This window comes from Scatophagus argus, chromosome 5, assembly GCF_020382885.2.
Source record: "Scatophagus argus isolate fScaArg1 chromosome 5, fScaArg1.pri, whole genome shotgun sequence".
NCBI classification, from domain to species: domain Eukaryota; kingdom Metazoa; phylum Chordata; class Actinopteri; family Scatophagidae; genus Scatophagus; species Scatophagus argus.
In genome coordinates, this window is record NC_058497.1 from 11698670 (window position 1) to 11718169 (window position 19500).

Here is a 19500-nt window from a genome sequence, read left to right on the forward strand (position 1 = left end):
AGGGAACAACAACTGCAGGAAAGAAAAAAAAATGGACACAACAGCAGTATACACCTCATGCCTTTTAGCATCTCTCACATACTCTTTCCTTCATCATTCATATTTCATTAGGTGGTGCACAGGCGGATGTTGTAAAAAGGGAACACATAGAAAGACACGGAAGAAAAAACATTTTAAAGCATGAGGTTACACGTAGATCTATGTTACTCTTACTGAGGCACTCACACAGACAGACATGAACTCTCTTTCTCTTTTATGCAGCCAATAAGTTTAATGTGGTCTACAGCCATACTTTAATCCATGTTACAATGTGTGTGTTGCACAAGGCAAGACTCGGGTCATTAAGTTAACCCACCACAAAGAGACAGAAACTGTAGCCTTGTACACACAATGCATTTACAGTATATGTGCTCTTTAGTCTAATCCCACACAGGGAAAAAGGGGCGGACTCCCTGCAATAACTCACTTCCTCTGTGACATGCAAGCGCTCATCTTTCCACGTCTCTCTTCAGTGCCGAGTCCATCTCAGAGTTGCCATGCCAACAGATTGGGGATTCCTAATTCTGATCTAGGCCACTGCACACATGGGAATGCACACATAGTGGTTTATCAATAGGTTTAATGTAGGGTAGGTTTTATGTCATGGTGTTTTTATAAGTTCTAATCTGGTTTTAAAAAAACACTGTGGTTTTGTGTGTGTGTGTGTGTGTGTGTGTAAAATATGTAAAACACACACACAGAAAAAAATGACTCGGATCAACAGTGAAATCTGAAAACCTTTATAGGAATCTGTATTTAATTTTTTAAACTACATACATTCATACTTCTCTCAAACAGCAGAGCATGACAGTACATGTGAGTGTAAAATTTGTGTGTGTGTGTGTGTGAGGGTTTCAGGTTTGGGGGTTCCAGCTGCCTTCTGTACACCTGCATATTTATCATGTGCTTACAGAATGTGATGGAAACACATAATGAGTTACAGAGAGACAACATGGGTAAAAAGACACAATGAATGTATCAATGAACGGGGTGTGTGCCTATAATCGTATACAAGTACCTACTTACTGTATACATAAGCATTAGGAGTTGTATTGAACTGTTTTACTACTAAACTGGATTGTTGGGTCAGTAAGCAAATATGTTAACAGTAATTCTTACTGAAAATATATTTTATAATCTGCATAGGATGCAATTAGAAAAGTCTGATATCCTTTGAACAAGCATGAAAAATTACATTTACAGTCCATTTTCTGATTATAGTCAGCATCAGTTTACTGATTTGTAAAAAATACACTGCCCCTTGTGACGATGTGGTGTGTTCATACATGGTGTGTGCAGCACCTGGGCCAAACAGGCTGCATGAACGGCGCGTGACGGCTACATTGCTGAGCTGATGCTGTATCCACACAGGTAGCATTGCTACTACATTGCTTCTACACTTACTTTTCCTTAGATGACGAATCAGATCAATCAATAAAGAAGACATGACTTTTGATCGCCCTCATTCAGAGAGAGGGAGAGAAAATTCTGCCCCGTTTCATGTCTGCAGCATATTCAGCAGACACAGACACTGAAACTTTAGCTGGTAGGTTAATATAACTATCCACAGATTATTTTCAGTTCTGTTTCACACAAAATAGGCAAGATGCCCCAATCTTTAAATAAGGCACCGCATGTGACACGCGCAACACGCACGCGCTGTTCACGTAGTCAGTTTGTCCAAGCTGGAAGTATGAGAGGGAGTAGGTCAAGTATGAGTTTGGCTGTGCATGCCTGCATATGCAATTGCATGTACAGTATGCATGCAAGTATGTGTGTGCCTGTATATACACGCACATAATTACATGTAGAATCAAATATACATATGTTTAAATATGGATGTGTGTCAGGCATGCATGTAACCCTGCATTACTGTTTGCTTGTGTATGTGGTGAGGTGATGATGTGTGTGTGTGTGTGTGTTTATGTGTGTTTGCGTTAGTCGCTGTCTTCTCTCTCCTGGGTCTCAGCCAGGGAGCTCTCATCAATATTCTCCAGGCTCTCAGCACGCTGGACGCTGAGCTCAGAGAGAGGGATGCTGGGTAATGAAGTCTGTTCGGGGTAGAGCCAGGGCTTGAAGGCAGGGTTGTGTCTCTGCTTCCACTCTGAATACTTCAGACAGGCTTTGTTGATCTTCTTCATCGCCTGGAAAGAACAAAACCGACAAACAGCACAAGCAAGAGAACACGTCTGTTTATTATAACTGATACAGGATGTCAGTATCTTTGCAGTACTCATGGTACCAAAAGTGCAAGAGCAATCAGATAAAAGTGTGTATAATTAAAAAAAAAAAAAAAAACCCTCATTCCATAACAGTGGTTTAAAAAGTTAAATAAAAGAGTAATACTTACATTTACCCGAGTACTATGTTTTAAATTATAAATGAATATTGATTCTAAATTTATTTTTATAAATCCCAGACAGAAAATTCTTCTTGTATTAATTGTGTTGAAGTCCTCAGTATGATTATTTTCAGTGGGATCTGTATGTCTCACTGAGCAGCTATTTTCTGATTATCATCAGGGGATTGCTCCATGCCAGGGTGCTCCCCAGAGAATCTTTGCCCTATTTCAACACGTACTCACACACCCTCAAACAGACAAACAAATACAGTAAACAGTATGTTTCTGGAATGTGTAGGAGAAACGAGTAGTTAACATGCACATAAGATCTACACATTCCTCATCTCGACACGCACTGTATTCTGCTGAAACCTCAATGCACACAGTTCCTGTGGATAAACACATCGACAACACACTCATGGAATCTGTTAATCTGCAAATGACTTACGCGAGGAGCAAGGAGGTGGGAAGACCTGTTGACGACCCACTTGGGTAATGAACCTGCAAAGGAAAGAAGTGAACAGATGAGGAGGAGGGGAAGGGAGAACACACAGAACAATTTAATGTTTACTTTATTGCCAGCTATGTCATCCAGGATCAAAGAGAAGCTTTGTAACTTGCTGCTCAGTGCAGCCAGATTTAGGAGATTTACTCAATCAGCACTTGCATGCGAGAGAGTGACAGTAAAGACAGGAATTAAAGAGAAAATAAGAGGAAAAGATTAATAGAAAGAGAGAGTGAGAGAAGGGGGGGGCAGTAGAGTGAAGCAGACTCTGTCCTTCATATGGTTACTATGGCGACTCATCCTGACATAAAGGCAGGATAATGAATCATTCACTACAACTTTATGCATGTATTAAGCACCTGTATGTGTATGTGTGTGTGTGTGTGTGTGTGTGTGTGTGTTACTTACCTCGTGGGTCTACCTGCGCCATGTAAGTGAGGATACAGTGGTTGGGTCCCTGGAACTGGATCATGTAGCCAGTCTGAATAGACACAGCTCGCACCATGTCCTTTTTAGGAGGGTATTTCTGTAGCGACACCACACAAACACACACACATACACACACACACACAGATTATTATTGGAATTAACATCATCTTTATCAAGTTGATGCACTAGCGGCCTCGAACAGGACATCCCAAGCATCCCATAAAAATCTTCATTTTTGATTTGTCTAGATCTAACTAATCTGTTCTATAAATGACTTGTATACACTCCAAATAAACAAAAAAAATGTTGGTTTTGGATATCTATGGTCATCTGTCAAATGGTCATAATAGCATTGTCAGTGTTTTTCTGTGTTCATGATCACCTTTCTGATCCACATTACCCTGTGAATAACACAGCAGTAAAGTCCAGCTCCAGTCCACTATTCCTCTGCTGGCCCCTCCTTTGACTATATATCATCTAAAGATTATTATTCATGATGATACAGTGCTGGTTAGCCCGTGCTAACTGGGACAGGCACGCTGCAGAGCACTTAAGAAGCACACAGAGCAGCAGTCAGCAGAACCTCAGCTAGTAGTTTACATTGTGGGAATTTCTGCAGTTATGTGCAGTACAGTGACTGCACATAACTGCAGGTTGTAACGCTTTCCACTAACGCTCAGGTTTTTCTGCAGGGGTGACTACAGTAAATTTGAGGCATTATAGTCGTAACAGTCATTATGAAGAGTCTCTACAATCTTGACACGTCCACCGTACCAGGAAACTTCATATCTTATGACTGGAGGATCAATCAATTAGTTTATTCACTGAATATTTACTTGAACTTGAATCAGTGATTAATTAAGAAGACAAAGAGCCTACAGCCATGCAAACAGCTCTGCTAACATGCTCACAATTGTAATGCTAACATGATGTTTAGCAGACCTAACGTTTACCACGGTCAGCATCTTAGTTTAGCGTGTTAACATGCTAACGTGTGCTATTTTAGCACTAAAATGAAAACTTCTTCAATGTACAACTGAAAAGGCAGTTGTTATTAATCGTGTGTGAAATACAGTACATGTGGATGTACAGAAGTCAGTAGTTTCTAAAGTATCGGCTTAAGCTGCACTCCACAAGTCATACTCTCAAAGCTACTGACTATCAAGAGTGACTTTGGGTTATCACAGACACACACAAATACACACACACATAACGTCTGTTATTTTCCGAACCGCTAACTAATGCAGGAATGCGGAAGGGGAGGTGGAAATCAACTGTTAACAGTCACATGACAGGTCTTATCCTTTTGTAAACATTAAACTACTGAGCAAAACTCAGAGTGAGAAAAGATGGGAGGACGGACAGAGAAGCAAGGAAGAGAAAGAAGGAAAAAAACGCGAAAAGACAGAGAGCTGGACTAGTTATTTATTTGATTAGTTGATTGTCAGATGATTAATCAGCAACTATTTTGTTAATCAATTTATCAGATAAGTCATCTTTATGCCAAACAATATCTGCCCTCAAGCATTTCATATGTCAGGATCTGCTGCTCTTCTTTCTCCTATGTGAATAATCTCTGATTTTTTTGCTTAGGACATTATGAAAGGCATTTTTCACTTTTGTTGTAACAGAGAATACATTTTTGCAAAAGTAATCGTCATACTAATCGATAATGAAAATAACGAGTCACTGTAGCCTTTGAGAGAGGTGGTGAGTACTTACTTTCACACCACATAAAACACAAACTGCAGCTAAACTGAAGGCCGAGGATTCAGGCACAAGTCCAAACTGAAAGTTTTACTTTGGATGCCGCTCGCATCCTTTTAGAAAAGTATAACTGGAAGTAGAACTAAAAACAAAACGCATTCAATTGAATTAAATGAACTATCCTTCACCTATGGTGAAACAGTCCTAGTACACAGTACACTGATCATTCTCCCAGGTAAAAGCATCCAGGAAATGACTGACACACACACACACACACACACACACACACACACACACAGAGCTCTGTACTGCAGGCTTTTCATAAATATTTAAGCATTTCTTTTAATACAGCACGATGACTTTGAGCTTGCTAAATTGGATCAACATTCACGTTAACTCACCCAATGTGCACTCACATGTACACGAGTTATAGAGGGGTGAATGAACAGGGCCTCAGCTGAGCTGTGTGTAAGCCCTGTGTGTGTGTGTGTGTGTGTGTGTGTGTGTGTACTCGGTACTCACAGAATGTTTGACAGAGTAGTTCATGATGATGTAGTCTTTCCCTATTGGCAACCAGGAACGAAGTGTGATGACATCGCGGTTCCGAAGAGGTTTCGGACATCTCCCTGTTAACGAACAAGATAAATCCGGTGAACCGAACATTGCACATCCATGCGCGCCTCATGCGTGTCTCTGCTTCCTTTCACAAATAATATTAGTGACACACGAATGCAGACGCTGGCTGTAAATCAGCACGTTTACACGTGAATGTGCAACATACATGAGTAGTAACCAACATCCGCATTGACCGTAAGTTTCCCGATATCGAAGGTCTCGATGACGTTCGTGTCCCATTTCCTTCTGTATTCAATGTCATGTAGGACGTCATACATGGTCTCAGCTGACACGTCCTTACACACCATCTGACACTGAGAAAAGAGAGGAAGACAGAAAGAGACAGAGTTCATTTTAGACGATAAAGAAAGCATACACAAAGCTAACACAAGTGAATCACAGACTAAACTAGATTTTAATACATGCATCATGCCATTTCACTGATCATGCAAAATATTTCAGAGCTCTGTTCAATGCAAGCTATGAAGCAGGAAAATCCACTCAATATTAATGAAGGCGCTTCTCATAAAAAACTGTCATTGTTGTTCATCCTGACAAAGATGGGTGTGAAACAACACACAAAACGAAGACCAACTTCAACGTCAATACTTAATCTGATATGCAAACAGAACAAATAAACTAAGACTGAACTAAAAGGACGTGTGTAAATATAAAAGCTGAAGGATCTTAATCGTAATCACTTTGAAAGAAAGAAACACACACATGCAACCTCTTCCGCTGCTCTCTGATACTCAGGAAACATCCAATGTCTGCTCTTTTACCCATCAGTTGCCATATCTGTGTGTGTGTGTGTGTGTGTGAGCATGAGTGTGAGTGTGAGGTGTGAGACACAGAGAGAGCGAGAGACACAGAGAAAATTAGAGGTGGTCGGAGACTAACCACAGATGAGTCATTACTAGTACCTGAGCTGTTCAATGGAAAGAAACACAAGTACGGGACACAGACACACAGACACACAGACACACACACACACACACACACACACACACACACACACAGTCTGTCAAATGGTCTGTCAGACTGACAGGGTAGCAGAGGGGCCTGGGTGCTGGATTTTTAGAGGCCATGCACGTCCACAGATCCCCTGCTTTTCGGACAAAAGCATGAGGGATATGTTGTTCTGTTTCTTTCAAACAGGAAAAAAAACATGACTCTTTTCAATAAGATTCAATAAGACACTAATAATAAACTAATGCACTCCAGAATACACAAACATGCACACATTACATTTAAAATATGTTTTTGATGTTAAAATCTTAGTGAAATCTTAAGATAAATTACTGCAATAAGGAAAAAATCTAAAAGGGATTAATTATTCATACATGTGTACTTGTTGATTTGGTGTAGTTGTGTCACAGCTTACTACTGAGACCACAGGGACTCATGCCGGTGTCAGATCTGGAGTCTATGGTACTGTACATACACCCTGTGTAAAGAGAGGTCTGCAGCCCCAGAGTAAAGCTGTTACTACAGTTACAATCATCAGGGGGAATTAGTCTTATTAATAACAACAAAAAAGAACAGAGCAAAGGAGGAAACAAGAAGAGGCACCAAAAGCATGTGAGAGGCCAAAAGAGACGGAGAGAAAAACCAAGCAAGAGAAGAGGAATAAATGAGAAAGAAATGGACCGAGGTTGCTTCAATGTCCCAGATGGTTTTAACTCCCACTTCAAATCAGTCCAGAGGGTTTAAAGCTAAAATCTGCACCATTTTCTTTCCCTTGGCTTCCCCCCCAAGGGCTTCATCAAGAAAATGATGGCAAATTTCACTCTACATTTAGCTGCCTAGCTGTTTAAATGGGATGTGCTCACCTTTAGTGTGACAATGCAAAATATGCCCTTGCCATTTAAAAACTTGCTATCCGAAATGGTCATTTGCACACGGGTCTAAAAAAATCCTACGCTTTTAAAATCACTGACTAATACTTGTGAGCAGGTAAAGTATAATCTCCACCAAGTTTATCATCTTAGCATGCAAGCTTCTGACCAACTGACAGACAGATGGAAATGGCTATCTATCAAAAACCACATTCACACACACACACACACAAAAAGTATAATCAAAGTCTCACCAAGATTAAATCATTTTGGACAAAAGGATCATGAAGAGCGCTTTCTTTAATTTTTTGAACTGGAAATGGCAAAGAAATGAACAATAATGGAAGGGAAAACAAAAAAAAAGGAAATTATTGAGGATGGATGACTAATAAAAAGTCACCATTTCAGACAAAGACCCAAATTAAATGAAGTTAACTGTCCTGGGAACATTCATCATTTTAACTCTCAACCTCCTATTTTAGATTCCAACCCACTTGTTCAAAAAATATTATTCCACCACCTCTGAATCCAGAGCGAGCATGTAAAACAATGTGTGTGTGCTGTACGTGAGAGCTGCCCTCACTTGTTGCTGTGCCACTGCTGTTTAAATCAGTTTTTATTCATGTAGCCCTCAGACATAAGCACAATCTCACAGGGCTTCACAACCAGCCACACAGTGAAACAAAGAAAACCGAAAACGCTGAATTGAAACGACGTCCCTCAAATACAGAACCATCACCGAGCGTAGACGACAAAATAACAGAACAGACCGAATAAAAGGTGAGCATCTGAATGCGGCACATGCTATATATGCTATCTTTGTTGTCGCATCATCAAGATTTGCAGCAACAAATGAATTTACACTTGAATTTAATAGAAAGGACATTAACTGATGTATGGAAGATACTGGAGCTCATATACATGGAAACAGGTACCACTGCAAGTACAGTCCATTCTTATCTTTACACATCAACATGTTTATACAGCTAAAGCTACATGTTACAGATTCAGATTATCCAACAATACACACTCAGGGAGCTAAAGGGCGGGCAGCCTGGTCAGAAAGTACGCGTTCCTGTGTTTTGGAGGAGCTGCTTTGGAGGGAGGCCTTAAGGAGGGGGTGGGATTTTTTTTTTTTCAGTGCGATACCACAATTTAGTTTGCTCTTGCTGGTTTCTCAGTTGGTTTTCCAGCTTTAACTGCGCCAGAGCCCATGTTTGCTGATGTCCCTCCACAGAAAGAACAGATACAGCAAATATTAAATGTGTTATATCGACAGAAAGCAAACATAAGCAAACAAGGACAGCACACCAGTATCAGCAAGGTCTCATATCTGATATGTGTGTGTGTGTGTGTGAAAAGGCTGATTTTTGGCTCAATGGTTAGAATTTGGGTTTGTCTCCAGGAAATGAATGTAAGCCTTTGTAATGTCCCCCAAAGCGAACTAAACTAGCTAAATTCGTTTGCGTGTGCGTATAGACAGACAGACCTATGAGAATAACGGATGTGTCATGTCCACAGACAAATTAAAGCAGGAGGAAGAAGAAGGAAAGCCATATGAAAAGGAGAAATAGGAGAGCTGTACGGAGAAAAGACATCCAGTACAGAATGAAGACACACAGACAGCCAAGTACACGTGTGCGTAATTCTATTACGTTCTAATTCAGTGAAGACAGATGAAGGACTGAGACTGAGAAAGAGAGAGGTGGGTGAAACAGAGTTCAGGATGATAAAGCAGCATTGGACAGAGGGAAAAAAAGGTGGACAAGTAAGTCCACAAACAGTAGGGGTGTGTGTGTGTGTGTGTGTGTGTGTGTGTGTGGTCTGGTGAGTCTTTTCTTCTCCGACCCCCGCACATCCAACACACTCCACCCACTACTCATTTTCTCCTTTGCGCCCTGTCCCACCCACTCTTGTTCTCTCCCTGCCGCTCTCTCTTACGTCCCTCCTTCTGTCCCCATCCTGTCTGTCAACTCTCATCATTTGCGCCTTTCAGGGCTGGTTGAAGACAATTAGGATGAAATAAAGAAAGAAACCGAGGGGTCCGTGTGTGTGTGTGTGTGTGTGTGTGTGTGTGTGTGTGGGTGTCAGCAAGGGAGAAGGCGAGCCCAGGAGTCAACATAGAATGCAAGCCTTCTGACAGGTCATCAAACTATTGAAGAACACTAAACCCCTGACACAGTGACCTACACACTGTGCACTGCGTGTGGAGGCAGGTGCTGACAAATTATATGATTATAATGATGATGATGGTGATGGTTGGTGCGAGTGATTACAGTTGTGATTACACCGTGATACAATTGTCATTATTGATGAATATGGCAGTGGCAATGATTACGATGATAATGACGCCGGTGATAATTAGACAGCTAACGTTAATGATGATTGCCAGTCTGTTCCCTCTCTCCCACTCTATGATTTGGATGTATCGCTTTTGCTTCACTGCCATTATAGCCATAGCAAAGGGGGGGAAACTGAAATAGGAAGAGAGTGTCAAGTCTCAACACTCACATGAATCATTCGACATGCATCAGCAAAGATGCATGCTTTTATTTCGGTTATAAATAGAAAAGCTGTATCTGTGGCATCGCACCTCGTACCCTCGCACTCGCTTACACACACACACACACACACACTTACAGGCATTTTAAATACACGCAACATAACACATTATTATATGTAAAATACACTTACAATTACTTTCAACCTTTTGTGTACATTTGGAATGAACAGACTTGTGTCACGTCAGAGTTTGGATGAAATGTGTGGCTGTGTGTGAGACTACAAGAAAAAGACAGATAATGCAAAATCAAGCTCCTGTAACTGTCATATTTGCATAAAGATAAAGAGACAGTTGTAGCTAGAAACCCCACCCTGACTCCAAATGTTTGTTTGTGCATGTGTGTGTGTGTGTGTGTGTGTGTGTGTGTGTGCATGTGTGCACTCTCTACTTCTCTGTTTGCAGAGCTGCCGTGAGGAAACACACCTGTCCTGTATGAAAGGGCATGAATAAGCAGAACCTTACCCTCTACACACACATGCACACACGCGCACACACACACACACACACTTTATTCCTTGACGATGCACACACGATACACATCTCCTTCAGCGCACAGAGGATGTACCCTGAGGAAACACACAGATAATTTACACAATCCTATTGGCCTGTTCACCACACTACACTATACACACTCACACAAACAAAGAAACTGTCTCACAGGTACAAAGATGGAAAGAGGGGCTGGGGAAAGCCTCTCTGCTGTTCTGCCTGCGCGAGTGCATGTGCACGCACACACACACCCCACTTTATTTAACAGAGTAAACACCTGGTGGGTTGCTCACACACCTCAGCCCCGGATACACCAGCAGGACACACACACGCACGCGTGCGCTCTTATTCAGAGGAGAGTGTGTTTAATTTCTTTCTGTGCTTAGGGGAGGAAAATGTGTCAGAGAGAAAGTGACAGTAATCAGACGTCAGGTTAGATGAGTCAGTGCTGGAAAGCTCGGAAATGTGGAAGCGACCTCTTCAAAACTGTCAGCTGTGAAGCCAAATCAGCAACACGACGAGGGCTTTCCAGTCACTGAAGCACTAAATTGTCAGCCAGTTGGGTCTGAGGCTACGTGGAGACCGGCGTGTGCACTGACAAAGTGAACCACAAGTCTGAAGACAGCGACACAGCGCTCAATCTGAACAATTTACAGTCCAGGAGATTTAAAAACTTTCACGTTTCATTAAAGCACGTCTGTGTGACCAATATGTATTAACAGGTAGGGGTTTATTCACTTTATTAGCTCAGATCACCTGAGCCAACAAACTATATCATGGCTCCAACATTTACTTTTCTTCAAGTAATTATTATCTCAATCATCTTAACTATATAATTAAAACATTCTTCTTTGTATATGGCTCAAATTCAAACTACTTCTATAAGAATCTATTATTACTGAATGTTTATTCCACAGATGTGCTGTGAAGGCGCAGTTTGTTTTGTTTTTTTTCCTCTGCATCTCTGCCCCAGATCACTAACAAAGCATTATTAATGACTGTGGTCAAACACAATGTGTTAGCTGGTGCACAGCACTTTTTCCAGCACTTAAAGTGACATTCCTGTCCTCATGACGCCTCCACACCGACTCCAAAGATAAACATTCACATTTGAGACGAACTGCCACGACTGCTATTTGACTAGATAGCAAAGTTTACCTATCAAGTACTTTCACATGCCAGTCACAGTATTACCTTAAATAAACAATGATCAGGATCTACTCTACTTTTCCTTTCCAACCGCTGCACTTTGTTTCTTGACGTCAAATTGTACTCTCATTTAAGAGCTGGTTAACCATTTAGTTAATAAAACACCTACTAATAAGGATAAATGACTGTCACAAGTTAGCACAGATAACATAATGTCTTTTATCTACATATTTTGTCAATACCCCAAAGTACTCAACTGTGACTAAAACGAAATACAGTTTTCTAACATTTCATAAGCTGTAACAACTGACTAAAAGATTTACATTTGTTCCTTTTTTTGTCTCTTGGCTTTTCAGCTAATTGACCCTTTCAGGCCCACTCAGTGCCACTGTCTATTGTGCCATTGCAGGGCGTGCAATTGTTCACTTCCCTGTGCGTTCAATGGATGCAAAACCAACTCCACAGAAGTCAGATTAAGCTGACATATTATATGCAACACTGGCTAATGTGCTGTGAGGTAGACACTTGAAAACTGTGCTACAGGTAAAGGAATATTTACCATTTGCACTGTTTACCTCACCTACTTGCACTACACTTCCACCCTGCACTACCTCCAGAACCATATTTATTTTACTTATCTTATTTTGTTTTACCTTATTCTATTTTATTCTACTATTATACGTTACTCTTTCTTACGTTCTATGTTTGCACCAATCACCAAGACAAAATCCTAGGAATGTGAAACCTCTTCACTTACAATGGCAATAAAGGCAACTCTGATTCTCATTCTGCAATATGTCGTCTCTGGAGAACTGAGGCTGACTGCTGCTCTCACTTCCCCGTAGTCGGAGGGATTTGTTTTTCAGTGTGCATCAGAGAGAAATTCACAAACTTGTCACTATACACATTTATAAATTCACAACCCCGCCACCACTCTACACATTCATAAACAGAGGAGTGGATCTAACACAGGATGCGTTCACTAAGCAGTAATCTGCTGAAGGCTTCACAGTTGCCCTGTTACCATCATACTGGGGCTATTGCTTTTTTTTTTTTTTTTTTTGTACTTTAAAGGGAAGATTTTCTTTAATGTAAGCCATTAGAGAATTGCAAAAGTCTCTGTAACTACCATGCAACAAAAAGCTGCGGCTTAAGCATGTCAGCGGTTTGAATCACATGGTTAGTGAAGGTGAAGCACTTCCCGGATACCTGGATTACACAGTACAGTTGTGTTTCTTTGCTCTTTCCTACTGCAAATAACTATGGGTTTACTACTTTCTATTATTCCTGTAAAGGTTCGCTGTGTGTTTCCTACTCCACAGAAAGCAGGTGAACAGATCAAATGTTTGCTTGTATTTTAACATACTAAAGGGGGTTATATGGACTTACCTTCATTTTGTGCACGGACTTCCCCTCCTCCAGATCCTGGCTCCACACCGTGATACCTCGCTTGCTGTAGTTCAGAGTCCAGCCCTCCTCGCACAGACACTCCGCCTTGAAGCTGGCAAATGCCCGGTCGTCCGGGATGGTCACACTCTGTCCAGACATGTCTTCCTGCCGGGAGGAGGAAAAGGAGATGGGGTGATGGTGTGTGTGTGTGTGTGTGTGTGTGTCTGGGGAAGGGGGGGGGGCTCTTTGAGACTCCTGGTGGGCCCAGCGGAGACACGATGAAATGAAAGGAAGCCGCGAGACGGACACTCTCGTCTTCGTCTTCTGTGTGGATAACTTGTCTAATTCAATTTCTTCCCTGCAAGAAGCTTTTGTAGGCTGCACCGCGTCTTGTGATGTTCACAGTGCGCGTGGATGTGTGCGCGTACGGGGAGGTACAACAGCCGCAATCCTGCCAACGGTGTTTAAAAAAAAAAAAAAAAAAAGGAAAAACTAATCGAGCAGAGGTGCAAGCCACAGACGCACACACAAATCTAAAGCAAAGAAGTGCCTGAAAATGACACTAACGAATTAATTGTGCCTCTTTGGTGACCACGGAGGTTGAATAAGTTTCAGCCCTGTTCAGCAGTCGCTCTTCACACAAACCATATGTTTCTGGTTCCACTTGGGTCAACTCTCCGCTGCTCGTCTTTCCTCCGCGTCTCCTTCTTTATATCTGTGCTTGTGTCTCTCTTCTTTCTCTCTCTCAACTGTGATCTTCTTTCGTGAGGTTGGCTTACATGAATTTGCAGCAGCCCCCCATCGCTGCGTCGCCGCCGTGGCAGGTGGTACAGATGAGATGCAGTGAGAAACGAGGAAGAGGAGGAGGGAGAGGAGGAGAAATCAGGCTGAGCAGGCAGGCGACGCAGCGACTGACAAAATGGAAACGCCTCCCTGTGTTACCTTTAGTGCTCCTCGTAAAGCTCTGCCTCCAGGACATTTTGTTCGTTTAACTTATTTGAGTCATTCCGCTTGGACTGCGAAGTTATAGCTGAATGAAAACGTCTAATAAACATTACGATATGTGCCCGTTTTAATTGATGCAGGTTATTTTTTTAGCATATTTAAAAGGCTTAAATATACAGAAAACACATAGCCATCGTCGACCTCAAATGCCACATAGGCTAGTTTAAGTGCTGAGTGTAGTCTGTGCAGCCTGCCGCTGAAACCGGGTTCACAACTGCGGTGTTTGCTCATTTCACTGAACAGTTGCAAATGAGAGGAAAAAACAACAGATACCACTTTAGTCAAATAAAATGAATCAAAAACAACCTTTGTTAATATTTTTTTGCATTTGTACACACAACTACGGCTATTAATTAATGCTCACATGAATTTATAGATTGCAAGCTAAACTCTAAGCTAACTGCCTAACTAATAAATCCTGTTTAAGCTACAGCTTTGGCTTATTGTTGTGGACGACATTTTTGGGAGCCTAATGTTAATGGGGACAAAGAAATTTTGTTTCACCAACAGTGGTGTAACAGTAGTGTATTAAATCCTTCCAAATGTTAAGCAACTGTTTTTGAACACATTTTTTAAATCTACCATTTATGGTAAATCTTACCATCTTACAGCTGAAGGAAAGATGAAACCAGCCATCAGCTTACTACATTGCAGTGATTACCAGAACAGAACCATAATTAACGTTATTACCTCCACCTGTGATTTCTTGCCATGGCATGTCAATAAGCGTGCAATGAAAAAGGATCAGATGCCACTTAATCTCATAGCTGCTGAGATCTATACAGATAAAATATACTTTAGAAACAAATGTGACCGTTGCCACATCCACAAGTTAGTGCAAGTGTGTTTGTTGGTGGGAACAGTATTGTCAGATCCATAGCAGTAAGATGGGATGGCTGGTAATGGTGCCAGTGGATTTATGGTGGTAGAATATGATGTCCTCTTATGATTTATGTGCAGTAAGGCACAGCAAGCTTAATGCCAGCACACAACATACCCATTAAATACACTGCAGCTCACTGAGGACGCCCCACTCTGTATGTCAGAACAGTTGTGCTTTGACTTTCAGTCGCACGAAAAGGAACACTTGAACATCATATTACTTTTTCCTGGAATACATTGAGATATCTTTGGTTGTAACCACAGCAGATAAGTAGTAGGTGTAAATAAATTGTCCAATCAGTAACACCATCAGATTTCTGAGCAAACTGTCTCTGCTGTTCCTTGTAATAAATGAAAGGGTTTTTCTTGTCTTTACTGACATATCACTGCTTCAGTATTTCGAGCAATGCCTTTCTGCTCTATTGTCTGCTGCATCATCGTATTACAACAGCTAACATGTCAGGGTGATTTTAAAGACAAGGTGGTATATTATTATCAGGAATATCAGGTTTGTTGTGCAGGAAGATGCAATGCAATTTTTCCTCTCAACTTTAAGCACCAGCCTTGCTTTCACAGGCATTTGTGTATGTGCATGTGGTGGACAACTTTTTCTTTCTCATAAAAGAACTGTTTAAAATAATTAATTGTTTAAATGAAAACCATTATGTTTTATTGTGCTATCCACAATGACTAATCTTTCTATCCGCCGTTCTTTCCGTCATGGTCACACTGAAGCAGATCAGGTAAAACGTATACAGTCACCAGGTGTAAGACTTACACAGGCACGCATCCATCTTTTTCCCTATTAACATTAAAAATGTATAAACAGAGAGAGGATGATATTGAGAAAGACAGGCCTCTTTGGAATGTTTAAATTAGATAAAATTACTGAGTAACACTGGGGGGAAGTAGGATGGACAAAGGAACGGTTAAATAGTACATATTGAAAGGCTATTTTTGATGGGATTGAGCATCAGCATTGCATGTTAAAAAAGCAGCGAACCTGGGAAAATCAATGTACCTCAGCCTACATAGTTTTCCATGGGTATAGGATTGCAATGCCTACCAATGAGTGTTTGACAGCTGCATTTAGTGCTTTAGTCCACTCTTTACCTCAGCCTATATGTAGTCATTTTCCTGATTAAATGAGGGTAGTCAGTTTATCCAGACATTCTCAAAATTGTGTCTGAAAAGACGACGTTGGATAAAGATGATGACATTTGCTTGCAATGGCCTGTACAGCCACAATTACCAAATTAGACTGTGCTTTAACGCCATCTGGCGGCCATGATGAACTATAACAAAGAACCAGAATACTGACAAAACACCAGCCTGTGTCATCAGTTTTACGTGTATACGAAAAGACCAGTATCCTGTCCGCATGCAGTAAATACATTCTAAAGAGGATAAATAAAATACACTAATAATATATGATGTACACCAAATACAGGGCAGCTATGGCACAAATAAAGCGGTTGTCTTAAGCGAGAAAGTTCAAAAATAAGTAACCGTTAACACTTGGCAACATTACGCTTGCGCATCAAATGATCAACAGTTAGTTTAATTTAACGTATCTCACTTTCACCATTGCTGCACTTCTTTGCAGAAACAGCACAGGACAGACATATGAAACTGATTCCTGCGTACTCCACAGCAGTTCAACTCGATTTGAACGAACACGGAGGTATGTATCACTGTCAGTCAACCTCACGCAGAAGTTTCCAGTAAAACCACATTTCCCACAATGCACCGCATGTTCTGGTGACATCCACGCTACGATGAGGTGAAGCAAAGCGGTTGTTTTCGTCTCGATGGTTGCGATTAGCTGCCTGTAAATCGAGTTATATCAGCTGCAGTATCAGAATTGGTCTGGTCTGTCTTTGGTCCGTAGGGAATCCGTTCTCCTCTGCAATTACTGCCAGACTGAGGGTTTCATTCCCCGCGACGTTTTTGGTGAGTTTATCGCCATGTTATCATCTGTTCCCACCAGGCTACTTGCGCGAAGGTCGCGCAGCCTGTCACCGTGTAGCCGTGTACTCCAGACCAGCACAAGCGGGGCCACATGCCAAGGCCACCGCGATACACCGTCGGAGACCAATCGCAACCCCATCGTGTCTACCTCCCGGGTCTCCAGAAGGGGAATTTTGACTGAGGAGGCGACCGGTACCAGTATGAACCCCTCGGTGCAATACCACCACCTTGCCCCTAGATGGCTGTCCAACCTCGAGAACCGTCGCAGTTCCTGGGCGGCTCTGGCCAGTAGAGGGCGCAACAATAACCGATATTGGGAGGAGAGCGGCGGAGGCGAGGGCCGTGGAGCAGGTGGAGGATCCAGCCGGGCGGGGTTGGCCTCTGCTGGTGTGCTGTCTGCTGCAGCCGTGGCCTTCTGCCTGAAGAAAGATTCTGATAACAAAGGTAGACTTAATCAGCTGGAGTTGTGTCTGTCTTGCTGTAAGGGCTTTTTCAATATAGTCTTTGCATATTTTCCTAAGATGCATACAATCATAGTAGTCAGTTGGGTTAGGAAAACAACAGATGTGCCACGTGAAGGTTTTTTAATGTGCTGAAATGTTTATTTATTTTTTGCTAATGTGTACTGTGTTCTTCTTATGAAAAGTTTTCTTTATCTCTTTCCACCCTGTTTAATGGCAAGGTGATGCTCTTCTGGAGGCAGCAAGGACCAATAACTCTCAAGATGTAGCCAGGTACCCCCCACCCCCAACACTCACACACACAGACTTAATAAATAAACATTTTACATAAGTACATAAGCTTCAAGTACATATTTCACTGACCTGTGCACTATTACACTCCTGACATCATGTGTGTGCATCACAATGCTGTCTCCATTATGAACCAACGAGTGAATTGAGACTATTGCTAAGTGCAGTGTGAATGATTGTATAAAGACACAGTATGTGGCCTTAGCTCTGGTTTTTAGATAAAATCAGTAGGGAATCATTGGGGTTGTGTGATGTTAATCACTAATGTAACATGACTGAGACGTATGGTTGTTGTTATACAGTATGTAATTAAATGGTGCGATTTTCTGTATGCTAAAATTGAGTTACTAATTTGATGATCATATTTACATTTCTAATGATATTTTTTGAGACTTTACCCCCTGCCAATATTTTCAATATTTTAAAAAAAGATCAAGAAAATGTGGCAGAAATGGTTTGACATTTTATTTTGGCAATTTCAGCCTGTACTACATTGACCTCATTACCTTGAAGTGATAAGTGGCACACAGCTTTTATGAATTAGTCTGCAACTTCTCCTCTGTATTATCACCAGTTGTTGTAGTCCCACCAATAACCACCAGGTGGAAGAAGAGGACCACGTGTGTGTGTGTGTATGTATCAATCACACTAAGCTACTCAAAGCTTGATTTTCTTTTTCTTCTTTTCTTTTTTTTCTTGATTTAAATAGATCTAATGTGGCCTTGTTTCTGACCTGCAATTAGACAGTGAACCAGAACCAGAGTCACCCAAAAAGATCTTAAAATTTGTTTTAAAAATTGTGTTTGTGTCACCAAAACGTTGGAAAACCTACAATATTCCAAGGAAGATATTAGAAGCTTTGGTTATCTAAAGCACCGACAAACACCAGGCTCTTTGTATCGGTGGTTGGGTCAGTCATTCTGCTCACTTTGGGTAATAATCATGCTTAAATCTGTGCTTGCATGTGTACAGTGTATATGAGCACAGAGTGCATATGTTTATCCATGTGTGTCTCCATTTGTCGGCTTGGGTTACCTGTGCCCATGTGGCAGATGGTGAAGGTGAGAGTGCAGTGAGACAGTCAGCTAGACAGCCAGTCAGCAGATCACAGATGTGTTAAGTGCTTTGGTTTAGTTTATACAAGTGGTAGAGTGTCGGGGTGTGTCTGCTGAGAGGCAGTGGATCGGACAGAGGTCGTCTTGTTTTCACACAGGCTGTGTGAACGCACTCGTGCTACAACTGTGGAGAAACATTTCGGAATCCCGTGACAGCATTTTAACATCAGAAAATGTGTATGTATGCTGATGTGCTGTCACAAGACCCAGGCTTTACCTTTAAGCAGGCTTGTGTCAGCTGATAATGATGGTCAACATTTAGGGATGGGAGCTGCTGTTGGTTCATATTATTGCCACTCTTTTTTTTTCTTTCTCTGCCACACTGAAGCACACAGCAGCTCTTCTACTTGAAGACCTGACAGCCCTTTGAGCCTTCTCATCAGAATTCCTTTATTAATCCCTGGAGGGAAATTCTTGTTTCTACAGACAATTGCACATGCAGTATTCCCGACCAAGAAAGGAGAAAAGTGCAGAGTATATAAATAGGATAAACAAAAACTAAAATCTCAAGTACAGTAGTATTTACAAAAACTGTATTCAAAAAATTTTTTTTGTCATGTATGTTTGACTCACTTGACTTGAGCCCCTTTCCTCCTCTTGGAACACAGTTCATCTGCTGTACCTTTTCATCCAATTCCATCATTCATTTGTTTGGTAAAATGCAAAACCTCCTCAGATGTCCATTCTTTAACTTAACCTTCTGGTAAAATT

General features: G+C 41.4%; 2 protein-coding genes across 5 annotated transcripts in view; one reads left to right on the plus strand and one right to left on the minus strand.

The window, feature by feature from the left end:
• Positions 1-758: 758 nt before the first annotated feature.
• On the minus strand, positions 759-14689 carry stard10 (StAR-related lipid transfer (START) domain containing 10). Of its 4 annotated transcripts, none has more exons than XM_046388764.1 (7): positions 14671-14689; positions 13065-13229; positions 5803-5950; positions 5544-5647; positions 3294-3411; positions 2829-2881; positions 759-2183 (listed from the first exon to the last, which is right to left on the minus strand). In XM_046388764.1, exons 1-7 carry the CDS (start codon positions 14671-14673, stop codon positions 1977-1979), a joined length of 798 nt encoding a protein of 265 aa, XP_046244720.1. In that variant the 5' UTR covers positions 14674-14689; the 3' UTR covers positions 759-1976. The 4 variants fall into 4 exon arrangements, with proteins under 4 accessions (XP_046244720.1, XP_046244719.1, XP_046244721.1 ...); XM_046388763.1 differs by lacking the exon at positions 14671-14689 and adding an exon at positions 13710-13963; XM_046388765.1 differs by lacking the exon at positions 14671-14689 and adding an exon at positions 13632-13963.
• Positions 14690-16437: 1748 nt separating this feature from the next.
• clpb (caseinolytic mitochondrial matrix peptidase chaperone subunit B) overlaps positions 16438-19500 on the plus strand; it is a 29004-nt gene continuing 25941 nt past the window's right edge. The window contains exons 1-2 of the mRNA XM_046388767.1: positions 16438-17366; positions 17605-17656. Coding sequence (XP_046244723.1) covers positions 16919-17366; positions 17605-17656 — 500 coding nt within the window. The 5' untranslated portion in view covers positions 16438-16918. The remainder of the gene's footprint in view (positions 17367-17604; positions 17657-19500) is intronic.

Coding starts and splice junctions, on each gene's coding strand:
- stard10 (XM_046388764.1), bottom strand. Junction 3,412..5,543: donor ACTACTCTGTCAAACATTCT/GTGAGTACCGAG, acceptor GTGTCGCTACAG/AAATACCCTCCTAAAAAGGA. Junction 2,882..3,293: donor GGCGCAGGTAGACCCACGAG/GTAAGTAACACA, acceptor TTTCCTTTGCAG/GTTCATTACCCAAGTGGGTC.